Below are 23,883 nucleotides of genomic sequence, written 5' to 3'. Positions count from 1 at the left end.
CTCTCTCTCAGGGAGATATCTGTACACTGACTGGTGTCTCTCAGTCCCCCCTCTCTCTCTCAGGGAGATATCTGTACACTGACTGGTGTCTCTCAGTCCCCTCTCTCTCTCTCAGGGAGATATCTGTACACTGACTGGTGTCTCTCAGTCCCCCCCTCTCTCTCTCAGGGAGATATCTGTACACTGACTGGTGTCTCTCAGTCCCCTCTCTCTCTCAGGGAGATATCTGTACACTGACTGGTGTCTCTCAGTCCCCCCCTCTCTCTCTCAGGGAGATATCTGTGCACTGACTGGTGTCTCTCAGTCCCCTCTCTCTCTCAGGGAGATATCTGTACACTGACTGGTGTCTCTCAGTTCCCTCTCTCTCTTTCTCTGTCTCTCTCTCAGGGAGATATCTGCATGTTGACTCAGTACCCTCCCTTTGTACACAATATAAAGAAACAGGAATTACTTGTAAAACAAGGAGGGCAAGAATTTGAAATGATGAAATTTGTAAATCATGTGAATTGTTTACAACATTAAACAGAGGTGTATTTCAAACTTTACACCTCAGACAACTTTATAAATCACTCTCTCTGTCTCTCTCTCAGGGAGATATCTGTACACTGACTGGTGTCTCTCAGTCCCCTCTCTCTCTCAGGGAGATATCTGTACACTGACTGGTGTCTCTCAGTCCCCTCTCTCTCTCTCTCAGGGAGATATCTGTACACTGACTGGTGTCTCTCAGTCCCCCCTCTCTCTCTCTCAGGGAGATATCTGTACACTGACTGGTGTCTCTCAGTCCCCTCTCTCTCTCAGTGAGATATCTGTACACTGACTGGTGTCTCTCAGTCCCCTCTCTCTATCTCTCAGGGAGATATCTGTACACTGACTGGTGTCTCTCAGTCCCCTCTCTCTCTCAGGGAGATATCTGTACACTGACTGGTGTCTCTCTGTACCCTCTCTCTCTCAGGGAGATATCTGTACACTGACTGGTGTCTCTCAGTCCCCCCTCTCTCTCTCTCAGGGAGATATCTGTACACTGACTGGTGTCTCTCAGTCCCCCCTCTCTCTCTCTCAGGGAGATATCTGTACACTGACTGGTGTCTCTCAGTCCCCTCTCTCTCTCTCAGGGAGATATCTGTACACTGACTGGTGTCTCTCAGTCCCCTCTCTCTCTCAGGGAGATATCTGTACACTGACTGGTGTCTCTCAGTCCCCTCTCTCTCTCTCAGGGAGATATCTGTACACTGACTGGTGTCTCTCAGTCCCCTCTCTCTCTCTCTCAGGGAGATATCTGTACACTGACTGGTGTCTCTCAGTCCCCCCTCTCTCTCAGGGAGATATCTGTACACTGACTGGTGTCTCTCAGTCCCCTCTCTCTCTCTCAGGGAGATATCTGTACACTGACTGGTGTCTCTCAGTCCCCTCTCTCAGGGAGATATCTGTACACTGACTGGAGTCTCTCAGTCCCCCCTCTCTCTCTCTCAGGGAGAAATCTGTACACTGACTGGTGTCTCTCAGTCCCCTCTCTCTCAGGGAGATATCTGTACACTGACTGGTGTCTCTCAGTCCCCTCTCTCTCTCTCAGGGAGATATCTGTACACTGACTGGTGTCTCTCAGTCCCCCCTCTCTCTCTCTCAGGGAGATATCTGTACACTGACTGGTGTCTCTCAGTCCCCTCTCTCTCTCTCAGGGAGATATCTGTACACTGACTGGTGTCTCTCAGTCCCCTCTCTCTCTCAGGGAGATATCTGTACACTGACTGGTGTCTCTCAGTCCCCTCTCTCTCTCTCAGGGAGATATCTGTACACTGACTGGTGTCTCTCAGTCCCCTCTCTCTCTCAGGGAGATATCTGTACACTGACTGGTGTCTCTCAGTCCCCTCTCTCAGGGAGATATCTGTACACTGACTGGTGTCTCTCAGTCCCCCCCCATCTCTCTCTCTCTCAGGGAGATATCTGTACACTGACTGGTGTCTCTCTGTCCCCCCTCTCTCTCAGGGAGATATCTGTACACTGACTGGTGTCTCTCAGTCCCCTCTCTCTCTCACAGGGAGATATCTGTACACTGACTGGTATCTCTCAGTCCCCCCTCTCTCTCAGGGAGATATCTGTACACTGACTGGTGGCTCTCAGTCTCCTCTCTCTCACAGGGAGATATCTGTACACTGACTGGTGTCTCTCAGTCCCCTCTCTCTCAGGGAGATATCTGTACACTGACTGGTGTCTCTCAGTCCCCTCTCTCTCAGGGAGATATCTGTACACTGACTGGTGTCTCTCATTCCCCTCCCTCTCTCTCAGGGAGATATCTGTACACTGACTGGTGTCTCTCAGTCCCCTCTCTCTCTCTCAGGGAGATATCTGTACACTGACTGGTGTCTCTCAGTCCCCTCTCTCTCTCAGGGAGATATCTGTACACTGACTGGTGTCTCTCAATCCCCCCTCTCTCATTCTCAGGGAGATATCTGTGCACTGACTGGTGTCTCTCAGTCCCCTCTCTCTCTCTCTCAGGGAGATATCTGTACACTGACTGGTGTCTCTCAGTCCCCTCTCTCTCTCTCAGGGAGATATCTGTTCACTGACTGGTGTCTCTCAGTCCCCTCTCTCTCTCTCTCTCTCTCTCTCTCTCAGGGAGATATCTGTACACTGACTGGTGTCTCTCAGTCCCCTCTCTCTCTCAGGGAGATATCTGTACACTGACTAGTGTCTCTCAGTCCCCTCTCTCTCTCTCTCAGGGAGATATCTGTACACTGACTGGTGTCTCTCAGTCCCCTCTCTCTCTCTCAGGGAGATATCTGTACACTGACTGTTGTCTCTCAGTCCCCTGTCTCTCTCAGGGAGATATCTGTACACTGACTGGTGTCTCTCAGTCCCCTCTCTCTCTCAGGGAGATATCTGTACACTGACTGGTGTCTCTCAGTCCCCTCTATCTCTCTCTCAGGGAGATATCTGTACACTGACTGGTGTCTCTCAGTCCCCTCTCTCTCTCAGGGAGATATCTGTACACTGACTGGTGTCAATCAGTCCCCTCTCTCTCAGGGAGATATCTGTACACTGACTGGTGTCTCTCAGTCTCCTCTCTCTCTCTCAGGGAGATATCTGTACACTGACTGGTGTCTCTCAGTCCCCCCTCTCTCTCTCAGGGAGATATCTGTACACTGACTGGTGTCTCTCAGTCCCCCCTCTCTCTCAGGGAGATATCTGTACACTGACTGGTGTCTCTCAGTCTCCTCTCTCTCTCTCAGGGAGATATCTGTACACTGACTGGTGTCTCTCAGTCCCATCTCTCTCAGGGAGATATCTGTACACTGACTGGTGTCTCTCAGTCTCCTCTCTCTCTCTCAGGTAGATATCTGTACACTGACTGGTGTCTCTCAGTCCCCCCTCTCTCTCAGGGAGATATCTGTACACTGACTGGTGTCTCTCAGTCCCCTCTCTCTCTCTCAGGGAGATATCTGTACACTGACTGGTGTCTCTCAGTCCCCCCTCTCTCTCAGGGAGATATCTGTACACTGACTGGTGTCTCTCAGTCCCCTCTCTCTCTCTCAGGGAGATATCTGTACACTGACTGGTGTCTCTCAGTCTCCTCTCTCTCTCTCAGGTAGATATCTGTACACTGACTGGTGTCTCTCAGTCCCCCCTCTCTCTCAGGGAGATATCTGTACACTGACTGGTGTCTCTCAGTCCCCTCTCTCTCTCAGGGAGATATCTGTACACTGACTGGTGTCTCTCAGTCCCCTCTCTCTCTCTCAGGGAGATATCTGTACACTGACTGGTGTCTCTCAGTCCCCCCTCTCTCTCAGGGAGATATCTGTACACTGACTGGTGTCTCTCAGTCCCCTCTCTCTCTCTCAGGGAGATATCTGTACACTGACTGGTGTCTCTCAGTCCCCTCTCTCTCTCTCAGGGAGATATCTGTACACTGACTGGTGTCTCTCAGTCCCCTCTCTCTCAGGGAGATATCTGTACACTGACTGGTGTCTCTCAGTCCCCCCTCTCTCTCTCTCAGGGAGATATCTGTACACTGACTGGTGTCTCTCAGTCCCCTCTCTCTCTCTCTCAGGGAGATATCTGTACACTGACTGGTGTCTCTCAGTCCCCTCTCTCTCTCAGGGAGATATCTGTACACTGACTGGTGTCTCTCAGTCCCTTTCTCTCTCTCTCTCTCAGGGAGATATCTGTACACTGACTGGTGTCTCTCAGCCCCCCCTCTCTCTCAGGGAGATATCTGTACACTGACTGGTGTCTCTCAGTCCCCTCTCTCTCTCTCAGGGAGATATCTGTACACTGACTGGTGTCTCTCAGTTCCCTCTCTCTCTCTGTCAGGGAGATATCTGTACACTGACTGGTGTCTCTCAGTCCCCTTTCTCTCTCAGGGAGATATCTGTACACTGACTGGTGTCTCTCAGTCCCCTCTCTCTCTCTCAGGGAGATATCTGTACATTGACTGGTGTCTCTCAGTCCCCTCTCTCTCTGGGAGATATCTGTACACTGACTGGTGTCTCTCAGTCCCCTCTCTCTCTCTCAGGGAGATATCTGTACCCTGACTGGTGTCTCTCAGTCCCCCCTCTCTCTCTCTCAGGGAGATATCTGTACACTGACTGGTGTCTCTCAGTCCCCCATCTCTCTCTCAGGGAGATATCTGTACACTGACTGGTGTCTCTCAGTCCCCTCTCTCTCTCAGGGAGATATCTGTACACTGACTGGTGTCTCTCAGTCCCCTCTCTCTCTCTCTCTGTCGCACACACACTGACCCTCGTTGTGTGTTGACAGATCGACATCGTGGAGAAGTTTATCCGATGGATTAATTCACAGATGCAAATCCGGGAAGATGAACAGAAATTAGCGGCTCTCGCAAACATGATCACAGAATACAATGTTGTGGAATCGCCAAACGAGGAGATAGAGAGGGTAAAGCTGTACACAGAATAACAGATACCCCGGGGAGGGAGTTACAGACTGGAATCTAATCGAGGGGTTCAGGGTGGTTTATATACAGAATAACAGATACCCCGGGAGGGAGTTACAGACTGGAATCTAATCGAGGGGTTCGGGGTGGTTTATATACAGAATAACAGATACCCCGGGAGGGAGTTACAGACTGGAATCTAATCGAGGGGTTCAGGGTGGTTTATATACAGAATAACAGATACCCCGGGAGGGAGTTACAGACTGGAATCTAATCGAGGGGTTCGGGGTGGGGTTTATATACAGAATAACAGATACCCCGGGGAGGGAGTTACAGACTGGAATCTAATCGAGGGGTTCGGGGTGGTTTATATACAGAATAACAGATACCCCGGGGAGGGAGTTACAGACTGGAATCTAATCGAGGGGTTCAGGGTGGTTTATATACAGAATAACAGATACCCCGGGAGGGAGTTACAGACTGGAATCTAATCGAGGGGTTCGGGGGGGTTTATATACAGAATAACAGATACCCCGGGAGGGAGTTACAGACTGGAATCTAATCGAGGGGTTCGGGGTGGTTTATATACAGAATAACAGATACCCCGGGAGGGAGTTACAGACTGGAATCTAATCGAGGGGTTCGGGGTGGTTTATATACAGAATAACAGATACCCCGGGGAGGGAGTTACAGACTGGAATCTAATCGAGGGGTTCGGGGTGGGGTTTATATACAGAATAACAGATACCCCGGGGAGGGAGTTACAGACTGGAATCTAATCGAGGGGTTCGGGGTGGTTTATATACAGAATAACAGATACCCCGGGGAGGGAGTTACAGACTGGAATCTAATCGAGGGGTTCGGGGTGGGGTTTATATACAGAATAACAGATACCCCGGGGAGGGAGTTACAGACTGGAATCTAATCGAGGGGTTCGGGGTGGTTTATATACAGAATAACAGATACCCCGGGGAGGGAGTTACAGACTGGAATCTAATCGAGGGGTTCGGGGGGGTTTATATACAGAATAACAGATACCCCGGGAGGGAGTTACAGACTGGAATCTAATCGAGGGGTTCGGGGTGGGGTTTATATACAGAATAACAGATACCCCGGGGAGGGAGTTACAGACTGGAATCTAATCGAGGGGTTCGGGGTGGGGTTTATATACAGAATAACAGATACCCCGGGGAGGGAGTTACAGACTGGAATCTAATCGAGGGGTTTGGGGGGGTTTATATACAGAATAACAGATACCCCGGGGAGGGAGTTACAGACTGGAATCTAATCGAGGGGTTCGGGGGGGTTTATATACAGAATAACAGATACCCCGGGAGGGAGTTACAGACTGGAATCTAATCGAGGGGTTCGGGGTGGTTTATATACAGAATAACAGATACCCTGGGGAGGGAGTTACAGACTGGAATCTAATCGAGGGGTTCGGGGGGGTTTATATACAGAATAACAGATACCCCGGGGAGGGAGTTACAGACTGGAATCTAATCGAAGGGTTCGGGGTGGTTTATATACAGAATAACAGATACCCCGGGGAGGGAGTTACAGACTGGAATCTAATCGAGGGGTTCGGGGTGGGGTTTATATACAGAATAACAGATACCCCGGGAGGGAGTTACAGACTGGAATCTAATCGAGGGGTTCGGGGTGGTTTATATACAGAATAACAGATACCCCGGGGAGGGAGTTACCGACTGGAATCTAATCGAGGGGTTCGGGGTGGGGTTTATACACAGAATAACAGATACCCCGGGGAGGGAGTTACAGACTGGAATCTAATCGAGGGGTTCGGGGGGGTTTATATACAGAATAACAGATACCCCGGGAGGGAGTTACAGACTGGAATCTAATCGAGGGGTTCGGGGTGGTTTATATACAGAATAACAGATACCCCGGGAGGGAGTTACAGACTGGAATCTAATCGAGGGGTTCGGGGTGGTTTATATACAGAATAACAGATACCCCGGGGAGGGAGTTACAGACTGGAATCTAATCGAGGGGTTCGGGGTGGGGTTTATATACAGAATAACAGATACCCCGGGGAGGGAGTTACAGACTGGAATCTAATCGAGGGGTTCGGGGTGGTTTATATACAGAATAACAGATACCCCGGGGAGGGAGTTACAGACTGGAATCTAATCGAGGGGTTCGGGGGGGTTTATATACAGAATAACAGATACCCCGGGGAGGGAGTTACAGACTGGAATCTAATCGAGGGGTTCGGGGTGGGGTTTATATACAGAATAACAGATACCCCGGGGAGGGAGTTACAGACTGGAATCTAATCGAGGGGTTCGGTGGGGTTTATATACAGAATAACAGATACCCCGGGAGGGAGTTACAGACTGGAATCTAATCGAGGGGTTCGGGGTGGGGTTTATATACAGAATAACAGATACCCCGGGGAGGGAGTTACAGACTGGAATCTAATCGAGGGGTTCGGGGTGGTTTATATACAGAATAACAGATACCCTGGGAGGGAGTTACAGACTGGAATCTAATCGAGGGGTTCGGGGTGGTTTATATACAGAATAACAGATACCCCGGGGAGGGAGTTACAGACTGGAATCTAATCGAGGGGTTCGGGGTGGGGTTTTTATACAGAATAACAGATACCCCGGGGAGGGAGTTACAGACTGGAATCTAATCGAGGGGTTCGGGGTGGGGTTTATATACAGAATAACAGATACCCCGGGGAGGGAGTTACAGACTGGAATCTAATCGAGGGGTTCGGGGTGGGGTTTATATACAGAATAACAGATACCCCGGGGAGGGAGTTACAGACTGGAATCTAATCGAGGGGTTCGGGGTGGGGTTTATATCCAGAATAACAGATACCCCGGGAGGGAGTTACAGACTGGAATCTAATCGAGGGGTTCGGGGTGGGGTTTATACACAGAATAACAGATACCCCGGGGAGGGAGTTACAGACTGGAATCTAATCGAGGGGTTCGGGGTGGGGTTTATATACAGAATAACAGATACCCCGGGAGGGAGTTACAGACTGGAATCTAATCGAGGGGTTCGGGGTGGGGTTTATATACAGAATAACAGATACCCCGGGGAGGGAGTTACAGACTGGAATCTAATCGAGGGGTTTGGGGGGGTTTATATACAGAATAACAGATACCCCGGGAGGGAGTTACAGACTGGAATCTAATCGAGGGGTTCGGGGTGGTTTATATACAGAATAACAGATACCCTGGGGAGGGAGTTACAGACTGGAATCTAATCGAGGGGTTCGGGGGGGTTTATATACAGAATAACAGATACCCCGGGGAGGGAGTTACAGACTGGAATCTAATCGAAGGGTTCGGGGTGGTTTATATACAGAATAACAGATACCCCGGGGAGGGAGTTACAGACTGGAATCTAATCGAGGGGTTCGGGGTGGGCTTTATATACAGAATAACAGATACCCCGGGAGGGAGTTACAGACTGGAATCTAATCGAGGGTTCGGGGTGGTTTATATACAGAATAACAGATACCCCGGGGAGGGAGTTACAGACAGGAATCTAATCGAGGGGTTCGGGGTGGTTTATATACAGAATAACAGATACCCCGGGAGGGAGTTACAGACTGGAATCTAATCGAGGGGTTCGGGGTGGTTTATATATAGAATAACAGATACCCCGGGGAGGGAGTTAGAGACTGGAATCTAATCGAGGGGTTCGGGGTGGGGTTTATATACAGAATAACAGATACCCCGGGGAGGGAGTTACAGACTGGAATCTAATCGAGGGGTTCGGGGTGGGGTTTATATACAGAATAACAGATACCCCGGGAGGGAGTTACAGACTGGAATCTAATCGAGGGGTTCGGGGCTGTTTATATACAGAATAACGGATACCCCGGGGAGGGAGTTACAGACTGGGATCTAATCGAGGGGTTCGGGGTGGGGTTTATATACAGAATAACAGATACCCCGGGAGGGAGTTACAGACTGGAATCTAATCGAGGGGTTTGGGGCTGTTTATATACAGAATAGCGGATACCCTGGGGAGGGAGTTACAGACTGGAATCTAATCGAGGGGTTCGGGGTGGGGTTTATATACAGAATAACAGATACCCCGGGGAGGGAGTTACAGACTGGAATCTAATCGAGGGGTTCGGGGGGGTTTATATACAGAATAACAGATACCCCGGGAGGGAGTTACAGACTGGAATCTAATCGAGGGGTTCGGGGTGGTTTATATACAGAATAACAGATACCCCGGGAGGGAGTTACAGACTGGAATCTAATCGAGGGGTTCGGGGTGGTTTATATACAGAATAACAGATACCCCGGGAGGGAGTTACAGACTGGAATCTAATCGAGGGGTTCGGGGTGGTTTATATACAGAATAACAGATACCCCGGGGAGTGAGTTACAGACTGGGATCTAATCGAGGGGTTCGGGGTGGGGTTTATATACAGAATAACAGATACCCCGGGAGGGAGTTACAGACTGGAATCTAATCGAGGGGTTCGGGGTGGTTTATATACAGAATAACAGATACCCCGGGGAGGGAGTTACAGACTGGAATCTAATCGAGGGGTTCGGGGTGGTTTATATACAGAATAACAGATACCCCGGGAGGGAGTTACAGATTGGAATCTAATCGAGGGGTTCGGGGTGGTTTATATACAGAATAACAGATACCCCGGGAGGGAGTTACAGACTGGAATCTAATCGAGGGGTTCAGGGTGGTTTATATACAGAATAACAGATACCCCGGGGAGGGAGTTACAGACTGGAATCTAATCGAGGGGTTCGGGGGGGTTTATATACAGAATAACAGATACCCCGGGAGGGAGTTACAGACTGGAATCTAATCGAGGGGTTCGGGGTGGTTTATATACAGAATAACAGATACCCCGGGAGGGAGTTACAGACTGGAATCTAATCGAGGGGTTCGGGGTGGTTTATATACAGAATAACAGATACCCCGGGGAGGGAGTTACAGACTGGAATCTAATCGAGGGGTTCGGGGTGGGGTTTATATACAGAATAACAGATACCCCGGGGAGGGAGTTACAGACTGGAATCTAATCGAGGGGTTCGGGGTGGGGTTTATATACAGAATAACAGATACCCCGGGGAGGGAGTTACAGACTGGAATCTAATCGAGGGGTTCGGGGTGGGGTTTATATACAGAATAACAGATACCCCGGGGAGGGAGTTACAGACTGGAATCTAATCGAGGGGTTCGGGGTGGGGTTTATATCCAGAATAACAGATACCCCGGGAGGGAGTTACAGACTGGAATCGAATCGAGGGGTTCGGGGGGGTTTATATACAGAATAACAGATACCCCGGGAGGGAGTTACAGACTGGAATCTAATCGAGGGGTTCGGGGTGGGGTTTATATACAGAATAACAGATACCCCGGGGAGGGAGTTACAGACTGGAATCTAATCGAGGGGTTTGGGGGGGTTTATATACAGAATAACAGATACCCCGGGAGGGAGTTACAGACTGGAATCTAATCGAGGGGTTCGGGGTGGTTTATATACAGAATAACAGATACCCTGGGGAGGGAGTTACAGACTGGAATCTAATCGAGGGGTTCGGGGGGGTTTATATACAGAATAACAGATACGCTGGGGAGGGAGTTACAGACTGGAATCTAATCGAGGGGTTCGGGGTGGGGTTTATATACAGAATAACAGATACCCCGGGAGGGAGTTACAGACTGGAATCTAATCGAGGGGTTCGGGGTGGTTTATATACAGAATAACAGATACCCCGGGGAGGGAGTTACAGACAGGAATCTAATCGAGGGGTTCGGGGTGGTTTATATACAGAATAACAGATACCCCGGGAAGGGAGTTACAGACTGGAATCTAATCGAGGGGTTCGGGGTGGTTTATATACAGAATAACAGATACCCCGGGAAGGGAGTTACAGACTGGAATCTAATCGAGGGGTTCGGGGTGGTTTATATATAGAATAACAGATACCCCGGGGAGGGAGTTAGAGACTGGAATCTAATCGAGGGGTTTGGGGCTGTTTATATACAGAATAACGGATACCCCGGGGAGGGAGTTACAGACTGGAATCTAATCGAGGGGTTCGGGGCTGTTTATATACAGAATAACGGATACCCCGGGGAGGGAGTTACAGACTGGGATCTAATCGAGGGGTTCGGGGTGGGGTTTATATACAGAATAACAGATACCCCGGGAGGGAGTTACAGACTGGAATCTAATCGAGGGGTTTGGGGCTGTTTATATACAGAACAGCGGATACCCTGGGGAGGGAGTTACAGACTGGAATGTAATCGAGGGGTTCGGGGTGGTTTATATACAGAATAACAGATACCCCGGGGAGGGAGTTACAGACTGGAATCTAATCGAGGGGTTCGGGGGGGTTTATATACAGAATAACAGATACCCCGGGAGGGAGTTACAGACTGGAATCTAATCGAGGGGTTCGGGGTGGTTTATATACAGAATAACAGATACCCCGGGAGGGAGTTACAGACTGGAATCTAATCGAGGGGTTCGGGGTGGTTTATATACAGAATAACAGATACCCCGGGGAGGGAGTTACAGACTGGAATCTAATCGAGGGGTTCGGGGCTGTTTATATACAGAATAACAGATACCCCGGGGAGTGAGTTACAGACTGGGATCTAATCGAGGGGTTCGGGGTGGGGTTTATATACAGAATAACAGATACCCCGGGAGGGAGTTACAGACTGGAATCTAATCGAGGGGTTCGGGGTGGTTTATATACAGAATAACAGATACCCTGGGGAGGGAGTTACAGACTGGAATCTAATCGAGGGGTTCGGGGTGGGGTTTATATACAGAATAACAGATACCCCGGGGAGGGAGTTACAGACTGGAATCTAATCGAGGGGTTCGGGGTGGTTTATATACAGAATAACAGATACCCCGGGAGGGAGTTACAGATTGGAATCTAATCGAGGGGTTCGGGGTGGTTTATATACAGAATAACAGATACCCCGGGAGGGAGTTACAGACTGGAATCTAATCGAGGGGTTCGGTGTGGTTTATATACAGAATAACAGATACCCCGGGAGGGAGTTACAGACTGGAATCTAATCGAGGGGTTCGTGGTGGGGTTTATATACAGAATAACAGATACCCCGGGGAGGGAGTTACAGACTGGAACCTAATCGAGGGGTTCGGGGTGGGGTTTATATACAGAATAACAGATACCCCGGGAGGGAGTTACAGACTGGAAAATAATCGAGGGGTTCGGGGTGGGGTTTATATACAGAATAACAGATACCCCAGGGAGGGAGTTACAGACTGGAATCTAATCGAGGGGTTCGGGGGGGTTTATATACAGAATAACAGATACGCTGGGGAGGGAGTTACAGACTGGAATCTAATCGAGGGGTTCGGGGTGGGGTTTATATACAGAATAACAGATACCCCGGGAGGGAGTTACAGACTGGAATCTAATCGAGGGGTTCGGGGTGGGGTTTATATACAGAATAACAGATACCCCGGGAGGGAGATACAGACTGGAATCTAATCGAGGGGTTCGGGGTGGTTTATATACAGAATAACAGATACCCCGGGAGGGAGTTACAGACTGGAATCTAATCGAGGGGTTCGGGGTGGTTTATATATAGAATAACAGATACCCCGGGGAGGGAGTTACAGACTGGAATCTAATCGAGGGGTTCGGGGTGGTTTATATACAGAATAACAGATACCCCGGGAGGGAGTTACAGACTGGAATCTAATCGAGGGGTTCGGGGTGGTTTATATATAGAATAACAGATACCCCGGGGAGGGAGTTACAGACTGGAATCTAATCGAGGGGTTCGGGGTGGGGTTTATATACAGAATAACAGATACCCCGGGGAGGGAGTTTCAGACTGGAATCTAATCGAGGGGTTCGGGGTGGGGTTTATATACAGAATAACAGATACCCCGGGGAGGGAGTTTCAGACTGGAATCTAATCGAGGGGTTCGGGGTGGGGTTTATATACAGAATAACAGATACCCCGGGAGGGAGTTACAGACTGGAATCTAATCGAGGGGTTTGGGGCTGTTTATATACAGAATAACGGATACCCCGGGGAGGGAGTTACAGACTGGAATCTAATCGAGGGGTTCGGGGCTGTTTATATACAGAATAACGGATACCCGGGAGGGAGTTACAGACTGGAATCTAATCGAGGGGTTCGGGGTGGTTTATATACAGAATAACAGATACCCCAGGAGGGAGTTACAGACTGGAATCTAATCGAGGGGTTCGGGGTGGTTTATATACAGAATAACGGATACCCCGGGGAGGGAGTTACAGACTGGGATCTAATCGAGGGGTTCGGGGTGGGGTTTATATACAGAATAACAGATACCCCGGGAGGGAGTTACAGACTGGAATCTAATCGAGGGGTTCGGGGTGGGGTTTATATACAGAATAACAGATACCCCGGGGAGGGAGTTACAGACTGGAATCTAATCGAGGGGTTCGGGGGGGTTTATATACAGAATAACAGATACCCCGGGAGGGAGTTACAGACTGGAATCTAATCGAGGGGTTCGGGGGGGTTTATATACAGAATAACAGATACCCCGGGGAGGGAGTTACAGACTGGAATCTAATCGAGGGGTTCGGGGTGGTTTATATACAGAATAACAGATACCCCGGGAGGGAGTTACAGACTGGAATCTAATCGAGGGGTTCGGGGTGGTTTATATACAGAATAACAGATACCCCGGGAGGGAGTTACAGACTGGAATCTAATCGAGGGGTTCGGGGTGGTTTATATACAGAATAACAGATACCCCGGGAGGGAGTTACAGACTGGAATCTAATCGAGGGGTTCGGGGTGGTTTATATACAGAATAACAGATACCCCGGGAGGGAGTTACAGACTGGAATCTAATCGAGGGGTTCGGGGTGGTTTATATACAGAATAACAGATACCCCGGGGAGGGAGTTACAGACTGGAATCTAATCGAGGGGTTCGGGGCTGTTTATATACAGAATAACGGATACCCCGGGAGGGAGTTACAGACTGGAATCTAATCGAGGGGTTCGGGGTGGTTTATATACAGAATAACAGATACCCCGGGGAGGGAGTTACAGACTGGAATCTAATCGAGGGGTTCGGGGTGGTTTATATACAGAATAACAGATACCCCGGGGAGGGAGTTACAGACTGGAATCTAATCGAGGGTTTCGGGGTGGGGTTTATATACAGAATAACAGATACCCCGGGAGTGAGTTACAGACTGGGATCTAATCGAGGGGTTCGGGGTGGGGTTTATATACAGAATAACAGATACCCCGGGGAGGGAATTACAGACTGGAATCTAATCGAGGGGTTCGGGGGGGTTTATATAAAGGATAACAGATACCCCGGGGAGGGAGATACAGACTGGAATCTAATCGAGGGGTTCGGGGTGGTTTATATACAGAATAACAGATACCCTGGGGAGGGAGTTACAGACTGGAATCTAATCGAGGGGTTCGGGGTGGTTTATATACAGAATAACAGATACCCCGGGGAGGGAGTTACAGACTGGAATCTAATCGAGGGGTTCGGGGTGGTTTATATACAGAATAACAGATACCCCGGGGAGGGAGTTACAGACTGGAATCTAATTGAGGGGTTCGGTGGGGTTTATATACAGAATAACAGTTACCCCGGGAGGGAGTTACAGACTGGAATCTAATCGAGGGGTTCGGGGTGGTTTATATACAGAATAACAGATACCCCGGGGAGGGAGTTACAGACTGGAATCTAATCGAGGGGTTCGGGGGGGGGTTTATATACAGAATAACAGATACCCCGGGGAGGGAGTTACAGACTGGAATCTAATCGAGGGGTTCGGGGTGGGGTTTCTATACAGAATAACAGATACCCCAGGGAGGGAGTTACAGACTGGAATCTAATCGAGGGGTTCGGGGTGGTTTATATACAGAATAACAGATACCCCGGGAGGGAGTTACAGACTGGAATCTAAACGAGGGGTTCGGGGTGGTTTATATACAGAATAACAGATACCCCGGGAGGGAGTTACAGACTGGAATCTAATCGAGGGGTTCGGGGTAGTTTATATACAGAATAACAGATACCCCAGGGAGGGAGTTACAGACTGGAATCTAATCGAGGGGTTCGGGGAGGTTTATATACAGAATAACAGATACCCCGGGAGGGAGTTACAGACTGGAATCTAATCGAGGGGTTCGGGGTGGTTTATATATAGAATAACAGATACCCCGGGGAGGGAGTTAGAGACTGGAATCTAATCGAGGGGTTCGGGGTGGGGTTTATATACAGAATAACAGATACCCCGGGGAGGGAATTACAGACTGGAATCTAATCGAACGGTTCGGGGTGGTTTATATACAGAATAACAGATACCCCGGGGAGGGAGTTACAGACTGGAATCTAATCGAGGGGTTCGGGGTGGTTTATATAAAGAATAACAGATACCCCGGGGAGGGAGTTACAGACTGGAATCTAATCGAGGGGTTCGGGGTGGTTTATATACAGAATAACAGATACCCCGGGAGGGAGTTAGAGACTGGAATCTAATCGAGGGGTTCGGGGTGGGGTTTATATACAGAATAACAGATACCCCGGGGAGGGAGTTACAGACTGGAATGTAATCGAGGGGTTCGGGGTGGGGTTTATATACAGAATAACAGATACCCCGGGAGGGAGTTACAGACTGGAATCTAATCGAGGGGTTCGGGGCTGTTTATATACAGAATAACGGATACCCCGGGGAGGGAGTTACAGACTGGGATCTACTCGTGGGGTTCGGGGTGTGGTTTATATACAGAATAACAGATACCCCGGGAGGGAGTTACAGACTGGAATCTAATCGAGGGGTTTGGGGCTGTTTATATACAGAATAGCGGATACCCTGGGGAGGGAGTTACAGACTGGAATCTAATCGAGGGGTTCGGGGTGGGGTTTATATACAGAATAACAGATACCCCGGGGAGGGAGTTACAGACTGGAATCTAATCGAGGGGTTCGGGGTGGTTTATATACAGAATAACAGATACCCCGGGAGGGAGTTACAGACTGGAATCTAATCGAGGGGTTCGGTGGGGTTTATATACAGAATAACAGATACCCCGGGAGGGAGTCACAGACTGGAATCTAATCGAGGGGTTCGGGGTGGTTTATATACAGAATAACAGATACCCCGGGAGGGAGTTACAGACTGGAATCTAATCGAGGGGTTCGGGGTGGTTTATATACAGAATAACAGATACCCCGGGAGGGAGTTACAGACTGGAATCTAATCGAGGGGTTCGGGGTGGTTTATATACAGAATAACAGATACCCCGGGAGGGAGTTACAGACTGGAATCTAATCGAGGGGTTCGGGGTGGTTTATATACAGAATAACAGATACCCCGGGGAGGGAGTTACAGACTGGAATCTAATCGAGGGGTTCGGGGTGTGGTTTATATACAGAATAACAGATACCCCGGGGAGGGAGTTACAGACTGGGATCTAATCGAGGGGTTCGGGGTGGGGTTTATATACAGAATAACAGATACCCCGGGAGGGAGTTACAGACTGGAATCTAATCGAGGGGTTCGGGGTGGTTTATATACAGAATAACAGATACCCTGGGGAGGGAGTTACAGACTGGAATCTAATCGAGGGGTTCGGGGTGGTTTATATACAGAATAACAGATACCCCGGGAGGGAGTTACAGACTGGAATCTAATCGAGGGGTTCGGGGTGGTTTATATACAGAATAACAGATACCCCGGGGAGGGAGTTACAGACTGGAATCTAATCGAGGGGTTCGGGGTGGTTTATATACAGAATAACAGATACCCCGGGAGGGAGTTACAGATTGGAATCTAATCGAGGGGTTCGGGGTGGTTTATATACAGAATAACAGATACCCCGGGAGGGAGTTACAGACTGGAATCTAATCGAGGGGTTCGGGGTGGTTTATATACAGAATAACAGATACCCCGGGAGGGAGTTACAGACTGGAATCTAATCGAGGGGTTCGTGGTGGGGTTTATATACAGAATAACAGATACCCCGGGGAGGGAGTTACAGACTGGAATCTAATCGAGGGGTTCGGGGTGGGGTTTATATACAGAATAACAGATACCCCAGGGAGGGAGTTACTGACTGGAATCTAATCGAGGGGTTCGGGGTGGTTTATATACAGAATAACAGATACCCCGGGAGGGAGTTACAGACTGGAATCTAATCGAGGGGTTCGGGGGGGTTTATATACAGAATAACAGATACCCTGGGGAGGGAGTTACAGACTGGAATCTAATCGAGGGGTTCGGGGTGGTTTATATACAGAATAACAGATATCCCGGGAGGGAGTTACACACTGGAATCTAATCGAGGGGTTCGGGGTGGGGTTTATATACAGAATAACAGATACCCCGGGAGGGAGTTACAGACTGGAATCTAATCGAGGGGTTCGGGGTGGGGTTTATATACAGAATAACAGATACCCCAGGGAGGGAGTTACAGACTGGAATCTAATCGAGAGGTTCGGGGTGGTTTATATAAAGAATAACAGATACCCCGGGGAGGGAGTTACAGACTGGAATCTAATCGAGGGGTTCGGGGTGGTTTATATACAGAATAACAGATACCCCGGGAGGGAGTTACAGACTGGAATCTAATCGAGGGGTTCGGGGTGGGGTTTATATACAGAATAACAGATACCCCGGGAGGGAGTTACAGACTGGAATCTAATCGAGGGGTTCGGGGGGGTTTATATACAGAATAACAGATACCCCGGGGAGGGAGTTACAGACTGGAATCTAATCGAGGGGTTCGGGGTGGTTTATATACAGAATAACAGATACCCCGGGAGGGAGTTACAGACTGGAATCTAATCGAGGGGTTCGGGGTGGTTTATATACAGAATAACAGATACCTCGGGGAGGGAGTTACAGACTGGAATCTAATCGAGGGGTTCGGGGTGGTTTATATACAGAATAACAGATACCCCGGGAGGGAGTTACAGACTGGAATCTAATCGAGGGGTTCGGGGTGGGGTTTATATACAGAATAACAGATACCCCGGGAGGGAGTTACAGACTGGAATCTAATCGAGGAGTTCGGGGTGGTTTATATTCAGAATAACAGATACCCCAGGAGGGAGTTACAGACTGGAATCTAATCGAGGGGTTCGGGGTGGTTTATATACAGAATAACAGATACCCCAGGGAAGGGAGTTACAGACTGGAATCTAATCGAGGGGTTCGGGGCGGGGTTTATATACAGAATAACAGATACCCCGGGAGGGAGTTACAGACTGGAATCTAATCGAGGGGTTCGGGGTGGTTTATATACAGAATAACAGATACCCCGGGAGGGAGTTACAGACTGGAATCTAATCGAGGGGTTCGGGGTGGTTTATATACAGAATAACAGATACCCCGGGAGGGAGTTACAGACTGGAATCTAATCGAGGGGTTCGGGATGGTTTATATACAGAATAACAGATACCCCGGGGAGGGAGTTACAGACTGGGATCTAATCGAGGGGTTCGGGGGGGTTTATATACAGAATAACAGATACCCCGGGGAGGGAGTTACAGACTGGAATCTAATCGAGGGGTTCGGGGTGGAGTTTATATACAGAATAACAGATACCCCGGGGAGGGAATTACAGACTGGAATCGAATCGAGGGGTTCGGGGTGGGGTTTATATACAGAATAACAGATACCCCGGGGAGGGAGTTACAGACTGGAATCTAATCGAGGGGTTCGGGGTGGTTTATATACAGAATAACAGATACCCCGGGAGGGAGTTAGAGACTGGAATCTAATCGAGGGGTTCGGGGTGGTTTATATACAGAATAACAGATACCCCGGGGAGGGAGTTACAGACTGGAATCTAATCGAGGGGTTCAGGGTGGGGTTTATATACAGAATAACAGATACCCCGGGAGGGAGTTACAGACTGGAATCTAATCGAGGGGTTCGGGGTGGTTTATATACAGACTAACAGATACCCGGGAGGGAGTTACAGACTGGAATCTAATCGAGGGGTTCGGGGTGGTTTATATACAGAATAACAGATACCCCGGGGAGGGAGTTACAGACTGGAATCTAATCGAGGGGTTCGGGGTGGGGTTTGTATACAGAATAACAGATACCCCGAGGAGGGAGTTACAGACTGGAATCTAATCGAGGAGTTCGGGGTGGGGTTTGTATACAAAATAACAGATACCCGGGGAGGGAGTTACAGACTGGAATCTAATCGAGGGGTTCGGGGTGGGGTTTGTATACAGAATAACAGATACCCCGGGGAGGGAGTTACAGACTGGAATCTAATCGAGGGGTTCGGGGTGGGGTTTATATACAGAATAACAGATACCCAGGGAGGGAGTTACAGACTGGAATCTAATCGAGGGGTTCGGGGTGGTTTATATACAGAATAACAGATACCCCGGGGAGGGAGTTACAGACTGGAATCTAATCGAGGGGTTCGGGGTGGGGTTTATATACAGAATAACAGATACCCCGGGGAGGGAGTTACAGACTGGAATCTAATCGAGGGGTTCGGGGTGGTTTATATACAGAATAACAGATACCCCGGGAGGGAGTTACAGACTGGAATCTAATCGAGGGGTTCGGGGGGGTTTATATACAGAATAACAGATACCCCGGGGAGGGAGTTACAGACTGGAATCTAATCGAGGGGTTCGGGGTGGTTTATATACAGAATAACAGATACCCCGGGGAGGGAGTTACAGACTGGAATCTAATCGAGGGGTTCGGGTGGGGTTTATATACAGAATAACAGATACACCGGGAGGGAGTTACAGACTGGAATCGAATCGAGGGGTTCGGGGTGGGGTTTATATACAGAATAACAGATACCCCGGGGAGGGAGTTACAGACTGGAATCTAATCGAGGGGTTCGGGGTGGGGTTTGTATACAGAATAACAGATACCCCGAGGAGGGAGTTACAGACTGGAATCTAATCGAGGGGTTGGGGGGGTTTATATACAGAATAACAGATACCCCGGGGAGGGAGTTACAGACTGGAATCTAATCGAGGGGTTCGGGGTGGGGTTTATATACAGAATAACAGATACCCCGGGGAGGGAGTTACAGACTGGAATCTAATCGAGGGGTTCAGGGTGGGGTTTATATACAGAATAACAGATACCCCGGGAGGGAGTTACAGACTGGAATCTAATCGAGGGGTTCGGGGTGGGGTTTATATACAGAATAACAGATACCCCGGGAGGGAGTTACAGACTGGAATCTAATCGAGGGGTTCGGGGTGGTTTATATACAGAATAACAGATACCCCGGGGAGGGAGTTACAGACTGGAATCTAATCGAGGGGTTCGGGGTGGTTTATATACAGAATAACAGATACCCCGGGGAGGGAGTTACAGACTGGAATCTAATCGAGGGGTTCGGGGTGGTTTATATACAGAATAACAGATACCCCGGGGAGGGAGTTACAGACTGGAATCTAATCGAGGGGTTTGGGTGGGGTTTATATACAGAATAACAGATACCCCGGGAGGGAGTTACAGACTGGAATCTAATCGAGGGGTTCGGGGTGGTTTATATACAGAATAACAGATACCCCGGGGAGGGAGTTACAGACTGGAATCTAATCGAGGGGTTCGGGGTGGGGTTTATATACAGAATAACAGATACCCCGGGGAGGGAGTTACAGACTGGAATCTAATCGAGGGGTTCGGGGTGGTTTATATACAGAATAACAGATACCCCGGGGAGGGAGTTACAGACTGGAATCTAATCGAGGGGTTCGGGGTGGGGTTTATATACAGAATAACAGATACCCCGGGGAGGGAGTTACAGACTGGAATCTAATCGAGGGGTTCGGGGTGGTTTATATACAGAATAACAGATACCCCGGGGAGGGAGTTACAGACTGGAATCTAATCGAGGGGTTCGGGATGGTTTATATACAGAATAACAGATACCCCTGGGAGGGAGTTACAGACTGGAATCTAATCGAGGGGTTCGGGGTGGGGTTTATATACAGAATAACAGATACCCCGGGAGGGAGTTACAGACTGGAATCTAATCGAGGGGTTCGGGGTGGGGTTTATATACAGAATAACAGATACCCCGGGGAGGGAGTTACAGACTGGAATCTAATCGAGGGGTTCGGGGGGGTTTATATACAGAATAACAGATACCCCGGGGAGGGAGTTACAGACTGGAATCTAATCGAGGGGTTCGGGGTGGTTTATATACAGAATAACAGATACCCCGGGAGGGAGTTACAGACTGGAATCTAATCGAGGGGTTCGGGGTGGGGTTTATATACAGAATAACAGATACCCCGGGGAGGGAGTTACAGACTGGAATCTAATCGAGGGGTTCGGGGTGGTTTATATACAGAATAACAGATACCCCGGGAGGGAATTACAGACTGGAATCTAATCGAGGGGTTCGGGGTGGTTTATATACAGAATAACAGATACCCCGGGAGGGAATTACAGACTGGAATCTAATCGAGGGGTTCGGGGTGGTTTATATACAGAATAACAGATACCCCGGGAGGGAGTTACAGACTGGAATCTAATCAAGGGGTTCGGGGGGGTTTATATACAGAATAACAGATACCCCGGGAGGGAGTTACAGACTGGAATCTAATCGAGGGGTTCGGGGTGGTTTATATACAGAATAACAGATACCCCGGGAGGGAGTTACAGACTGGAATCTAATCGAGGGGTTCGGGGTGGGGTTTATATACAGAATAACAGATACCCCGGGAGGGAGTTACAGACTGGAATCTAATTGAGGGGATCGGGGTGTGGTTTATATACAGAATAACAGATACCCCGGGAGGGAGTTACAGACTGGAATCTAATCGAGGGGTTCGGGGTGGGGTTTATATACAGAATAACAGATACCCCGGGGAGGGAGTTACAGACTGGAATCTAATCGAGGGATTCGGCGGGGTTTATATACAGAATAACAGATACCCCGGGAGGGAATTACAGACTGGAATCTAATCGAGGGGTTCGGGGTGGGGTTTATATACAGAATAACAGATACCCCGGGAGGGAGTTACAGACTGGAATCTAATCGAGGGGTTCGGGGTGGTTTATATACAGAATAACAGATACCCCGGGGAGGGAGTTACAGACTGGAATCTAATCGAGGGGTTCGGGGTGGGGTTTATATACAGAATAACAGATACCCCGGGAGGGAGTTACAGACTGGAATCTAATCGAGGGGTTCGGGGTGGGGTTTATACACAGAATAACAGATACCCCGGGGAGGGAGTTACAGACTGGAATCTAATCGAGGGGTTCGGGGTGGTTTATATACAGAATAACAGATACCCCGGGGAGGGAGTTACAGACTGGAATCTAATCGAGGGGTTCGGGGTGGTTTATATACAGAATAACAGATACCCCGGGAGGGAGTTACAGACTGGAATCTATTCGAGGGGTTCGGGGTGGGGTTTATATACAGAATAACAGATACCCCGGGAGGGAGTTACAGACTGGAATCTAATCGAGGGGTTCGGGGTGGGGTTTATATACAGAATAACAGATACCCCGGGAGGGAGTTACAGACTGGGATCTAATCGAGGGGTTCGGGGGGGTTTATATACAGAATAACAGATACCCCGGGAGGGAGTTACAGACTGGAATCTAATCGAGGGGTTCGGGGTGGTTTATATACAGAATAACAGATACCCCGGGGAGGGAGTTACAGACTGGAATCTAATCGAGGGGTTCGGGGTGGTTTATATACAGAATAACAGATACCCCGGGGAGGGAGTTACAGACTGGAATCTAATCGAGAGGTTCGGGGTGGTTTATATACAGAATAACAGATACCCCGGGGAGGGAGTTACAGACTGGAATCTAATCGAGGGGTTCGGGGGGGTTTATATACAGAATAACAGATACCCCGGGAGGGAGTTACAGACTGGGATCTAATCGAGGGGTTCGGGGTGGGGTTTATATACAGAATAACAGATACCCCGGGGAGGGAGTTACAGACTGGAATCTAATCGAGGGGTTCGGGGTGGTTTATATACAGAATAACAGATACCCCGGGGAGGGAGTTACAGACTGGAATCTAATCGAGGGGTTCGGGGTGGTTTATATACAGAATAACAGATACCCCGGGGAGGGAGTTACAGACTGGAATCTAATCGAGGGGTTCGGGGTGGGGTTTATATACAGAATAACAGATACCCCGGGGAGGGAGTTACAGACTGGAATCTAATCGAGGGGTTCGGGGTGGTTTATATACAGAATAACAGATACCCCGGGGAGGGAGTTACAGACTGGAATCTAATCGAGGGGTTCGGGGGGGTTTATATACAGAATAACAGATACCCCGGGAGGGAGTTACAGACTGGAATCTAATCGAGGGGTTCGGGGTGGTTTATATACAGAATAACAGATACCCCGGGAGGGAGTTACAGACTGGAATCTAATCGAGGGGTTCGGGGTGGGGTTTATATACAGAATAACAGATACCCCGGGAGGGAGTTACAGACTGGAATCTAATCGAGGTGTTCGGGGTGGGGTTTATATACAGAATAACAGATACCCCGGGGAGGGAGTTACAGACTGGGATCTAATCGAGGGGTTCGGGGTGGGGTTTATATACAGAATAACAGATACCCCGGGGAGGGAGTTACAGACTGGAATCTAATCGAGGGGTTCGGGGTGGGGTTTATATACAGAATAACAGATACCCCGGGAGGGAGTTACAGACTGGAATCTAATCGAGGGGTTCGGGGGGGTTTATATACAGAATAACAGATACCCCGGGAGGGAGTTACAGACTGGAATCTAATCGGAGTCTAATCCCCTCGGCCCTGACAGATCGTGAGGGAGTTTTCTGTTTTGGATCTTGCTGTGCCAATGAGTGGGATAGGCCCTGAATGCGTCCGCTGCCTCCTGATGGAAGGCCTCCTGAGAATGAGGGACGGACGTGACCCCAAGGTACCTTCCAGGCCTTGAATCGAGTGACTTCCCAACTCATCCCCCTCTTACCCACCCTCCCTCATTG

The 23,883-nt window shown here is 49.3% G+C and overlaps 1 protein-coding gene across 1 annotated transcript in view; it reads left to right on the top strand.

Annotated features, from left to right (window-relative positions):
* LOC148133999 (pleckstrin homology domain-containing family G member 5-like) overlaps positions 1 to 23,883 on the top strand; it is a gene marked incomplete at its 5' end in the record, with an annotated part of 75,841 nt that overhangs the window by 29,335 nt on the left and 22,623 nt on the right. Inside the window, 2 exons of the mRNA XM_087985707.1 lie at positions 4,756 to 4,893; positions 23,697 to 23,827. Of these exons, the coding sequence (XP_087841833.1) occupies positions 4,756 to 4,893; positions 23,697 to 23,827 (269 nt within the window). The remainder of the gene's footprint in view (positions 1 to 4,755; positions 4,894 to 23,696; positions 23,828 to 23,883) is intronic.

The sequence above is a fragment of the Chiloscyllium plagiosum genome, unplaced genomic scaffold (genome assembly GCF_037043375.1).
Source record: "Chiloscyllium plagiosum isolate Xiang-an unplaced genomic scaffold, Cpla_swu_hap1 HiC_scaffold_135, whole genome shotgun sequence".
Lineage (NCBI taxonomy): Eukaryota > Metazoa > Chordata > Chondrichthyes > Orectolobiformes > Hemiscylliidae > Chiloscyllium > Chiloscyllium plagiosum.
The sequence above is the reverse complement of the archived record's forward strand: the minus strand, read 5'-3'. Positions and strand labels throughout refer to the sequence as shown.